This window comes from Agrilus planipennis, unplaced genomic scaffold (assembly GCF_000699045.2).
Source record: "Agrilus planipennis isolate EAB-ADULT unplaced genomic scaffold, Apla_2.0 scaffold322, whole genome shotgun sequence".
In the NCBI taxonomy this organism is placed as follows: Eukaryota; Metazoa; Arthropoda; class Insecta; order Coleoptera; family Buprestidae; genus Agrilus; species Agrilus planipennis.
In genome coordinates, this window is record NW_020439361.1 from 8,529 (window position 1) to 12,931 (window position 4,403).

Consider the following 4,403-nt stretch of genomic DNA (forward strand, 5'->3'; position numbering starts at 1 on the left):
TGAAGCAGCCTAGAAGGGAAGTACAGTCTCTGTGGAATTCGATTATAGACATGCAGGGGTGGTATTTTAAAAACTCATTTTATAGTGCACGATGGTGTTATATAAGGAACCTTTGTGCAAAATTTCTAGCTTCCTCACTAAGCAGTTTGAATAGTGCCTTGATTGATACATCACACTTTGAACCCTGTTTTAACCACTTCCATGGTTAAATTTAAAAATTTATTTTCACGTTTGGGCGAATATCGATAATCGACATGGAATTTTGAAAACATTGTAAAGAATAAACAATCTTTTGTTGATAACTTACCAGCTGATTTTGGTAGGCAGTTACTGCAGTAAATACTGTTTCAGGAAAAATAAAGGTTTTATATTCTTCACTTTCAAGATCAACGATGGGACCTGACGCACCGTCTTGCCTTTTAACCAGATGTATCCTTGGTTGATATTTGTGCATGGAATTCAGGACTAACTGTTAAGAAAAGAAATACTTATTAGTTATAGGGTATTATATATGTCACATTTACTACTTATAACTAATAACCTTAATAACTATTACGTTTCATGGTTTATTAAAAGATATATTAGGATACACCTACTTACATATAAACTGTATCTATTAAATGATTAATTCGAATGAGATTACTGTTCCATAATTGAAAGAAGAATTCCAGAATGGAAACTGTACAAAATACGTTTCAAATTGTTGACAATACCAAAATTACGACTTTTCCTGGGTTTGTTTCAACTTCTTCAGGCACCTTTGTAGCTTAAGAAAATGATCAAGGTGGTCTTAAATCATTCGAAGGAGAAATACTGACGAGGCCACACCTAAACGAAAGGAAACCCCCATAGGGGAAGAAGTCATCTCTAACCTGAATGCATTGAATAATAAAATGAAGAGGCTCACGGATATACTGAACAATTGTAGGTACAAACGTAAAATGGGAGATCAAAGATACAGCTTAGGATCTGAAGATAATCGAAAAAGAAGAATCAGCATAAAAGAATGGCTCAAAAAAAAAGACCATCGAAAGGACATATAATGGCTGAGGAGATGAATACCTAAACAGACAACCCGAAAAAGCTGACGACGATATCAGTAAATGTTTAGGAGGGGGGCGAGGAAGTCCTTAAAGCTTTAGTTACGGAAGGAATCAACAATGCTATAAATGGATAGGGAAGATCTTTTAAAGAATTCGAGGAATTGAACGAGGAGGAAACGTGGTCAGAGGCATGTTTTACCTCTTCGTCGAACACGCTGCGCCCGTCGAGATAGTTTATAACGGGTTAAGAATCATTAACACTTACAATGTAGATCGGGAAAAATGCGAGATTCGCCAACAACGGGGAAGTACACAGGCCCCTAGAAAAGAAGAGGATGGATACTCAGATTACATAAGCAATTACAACGGACCGCACATATGTATATATTGTCAACGAAGCATGCGAACATAAAGAAAGAGGAGTTTCCCGAGTTTGGCGCCATTATTGCCACCCAGTAGTAGGGTAAAGATCTCTACAAAAACCTCAACAATGTGTGGAAAATACTAAACACGAAATAGATTAGCAGATACTCTAGGAATCAGGAAGCCCAAAAGGACGTTGATGCCAGTATTATGGTAGATGAAATTGACGAGGCAAAAGTCAGAGCCCCCATCACAAATAATGGGGGATTGTGGATGATACAAGGCTTAAACAGCGACGCCAAATCTCCTCCGCTTTCGACTTCGAACAGTCACACTAGTGATTGTAGAACAAAGTGTTCTGGAATTACTAAAGACAAAGAGATTGAGAATCGGCTGGATAACGTGACGTCTGGAGGAAAAAATATGCCCCCCCCCCCAAAATGCAACCAAGACGAGAATTGTGCAGACAGTGTGAGATACAACATCTTCGAAGAGATTGCAAATAAAATAGAAGAAGGTCGCAAAATAAAAGGGCGAGTATCCACCTACCATGTCTCTAAAACTACTCCAGATAAACGTTAACCGTAGATGGGATGTGATGGAGCTTGTAGGGTATACGGCTACTAAAAATACTACAACGCGATCCTGGTATCGAAAGCTAATGTTAGATATCTTCCTGGGCATAACTGGATTCAAAACAAGGTTCGAAACTCTGCAATCCTACTGACAAAGGAACCCCATTCCAATACTATTTAGGGATAAGAGACGAATTGAGCTGGTGTGGGCATTCTGGGAGAAGAGTAAGATATTCTGCCTACTTTTCCCCAAAGAGAAAAACGGAGGACTTTCGTTTATATCTATCCGTTCCAGCAATAGAATGATGGTAGTGGGCGGAGACCTGAATCGGTACTCAACCTCATCTTACAGGACTAAAAGGGAAACATGATAGAATAGGTAATAGTGGGCGTCGGGGTTGTACTATTAAACAATGGCAAAACGCAACCTACTGCTCGGGAGGCAGGTCATAATACATGTCACCTGAACTGCAAGGTTGTCCAGGGGATGGGTAACGGAATAAATGGTTTTAAAAGTCCTTCATTGACCACAAAACGGTAAGCACCATTTTTCACACCCCACACAACACAGAAACAGCAACTAAACCGTCCGACGCCCAAGGGCTTCGCTTATATAGGAACTGAGGCTGGATTATAGGGTCTACTGCTTCACTACATCCATCCGTTCTAACTGGTCTGTATCCTTGCTAAAAAAAGAAGGGAAAAGAAAAAACGAAACACTGGCTGAATAATGTCATAGCAAGCCAAAGCAAGAAATGTACGGAGACTAGAAGGAAACTATTAAGAAGAAAGAGAAGCATCCTACAACAAGCGCCTGAAGGAAAACCTCCGACATGAAAGAAAAACCCTAAAGAAAACGGCGCGAGAAGCTAAATCAACTAAATGGACCAAATTACTAGAAAAACTGGAGACAAACCCTTTGGTCGAAGCCTACTAAGTAGCGTGCAAAACCTTCTCCAGAAATGGGACCACCTCGCAAACTGTGGATGAACTCAAAAGGCTCATCCCGAGCTGCTACCCACATAGGAAGAATGCGATGAATCGGACGCACCACCAAATATAGAAGGAATTCTTGCTGCACTAAGACAGTTTATCAAGAGCAAGGCATCGGAACCTGATGGAATTGCGGGGGAACTCCTGAAGACTATTGTTGAGATCCCCGACGACAAAAACAGCCTTTGAATTTGCTATACGCAAGGGACCATGACGTCAGATTGGAAGACTGCTAAAGTAACACTTATCCCTAAACAGAATAGGGGGATATCGACCAGTATGTCTGCTTAATTTTTGAAACTTTACGAATTAAAAAATAGACCGAATCGAATCCTGGAAGAAATGGATAATCAATACGGCTTTAGAAAAAGGAAGTCCGCGATTGATGCCCTGATGAGGCTTAAAGAATGGACCGAACATTATTTTAAGAGAGTCTTGTACGCACATCGTCGCCAAGCTCTGTTGATATTATTCGAAGTAAGGAATTCGTTCAACTGCGTCTTCTGACGATGCATCGTACGGACCTTGGAAGACAGACAGACATCTACCCACCCAGTACGCACTGCAAAGGGTTTCCTAGAAAACAGGACAATTTTAGTAATAGGGGTGAAGCTCGAGCATCCTTGGACTGACCGTGTGGAACGTTATGTACGAAGATGTGCGGTGCATGCAGGACAGTGTCAACGAAAGTAGTCCTGGTAATGGAGGGTCGGCCACCTATAGATTTGCTGGCATGGGCGATACAAGAGTGATACAAAAGGAAGAACCCAGACATCATGGATAGGATGTGAAGGAGGTGGCGACATCGAAAAAAACAGTCTAGCAAGACAAAGTGGACTAGAACATTGACAAAATCTTCACGAAAGTGGAAAGATCTGGTCAGAAACGTTATTAATCACTACTCCGCAAATCTCCACAAATATAAGATAATGGACTGTCACGCAGACAGCACGTTCTTCAGTGTATAAAGACTATACGAGAATGGAGATTAAGATTGAAGGGAGACTTAGTCCCGATAATTTCTGGAAAATGGTTAAAGAAGGGCACTGAAAGTAATCAAAAACAATTGTAGTGAGGAGAGAGGGGTTCAAGTGATTATCGATAGAGGTAGAAATCGTTTTTAATTTAACCTAGTCGACAGATACCGGGGCCCGTGTATTTTAAAGTATTCTATCAAAGTGGTAAATTTACATATTTGCTTCGTTCGTTATTTATTAATTCTCTGCGTTGTTAGTGACTGTAACTATTTATTGGTGGGGTCTTATTAGGTAAAGTTTAAATAGTTTGAGTGCGAGTTTCACTGTTAAATAAATTTGATGTGTACCAGTAGTGTTTTATAATCCACTAGGGACAAGGAGGTCAGCTCTGACGTTGGCACAAAATTCTAAATTTCATACTGTCGGACAATCATCTTTGTCCGTACAAATGG

General features: G+C 40.3%; 1 protein-coding gene across 1 annotated transcript in view; it reads right to left on the minus strand.

Annotated features, from left to right (window-relative positions):
* Window positions 1–307: 307 nt before the first annotated feature.
* The window catches only part of LOC108741714 (T-box transcription factor TBX20-like), a gene marked incomplete at its 3' end in the record, with an annotated part of 80,293 nt that continues 76,197 nt past the window's right edge, over window positions 308–4,403 (minus strand). The window contains exon 4 of the mRNA XM_018476606.2: window positions 308–469. Within this exon, the coding sequence (XP_018332108.1) occupies window positions 308–469 (162 nt within the window). The remainder of the gene's footprint in view (window positions 470–4,403) is intronic.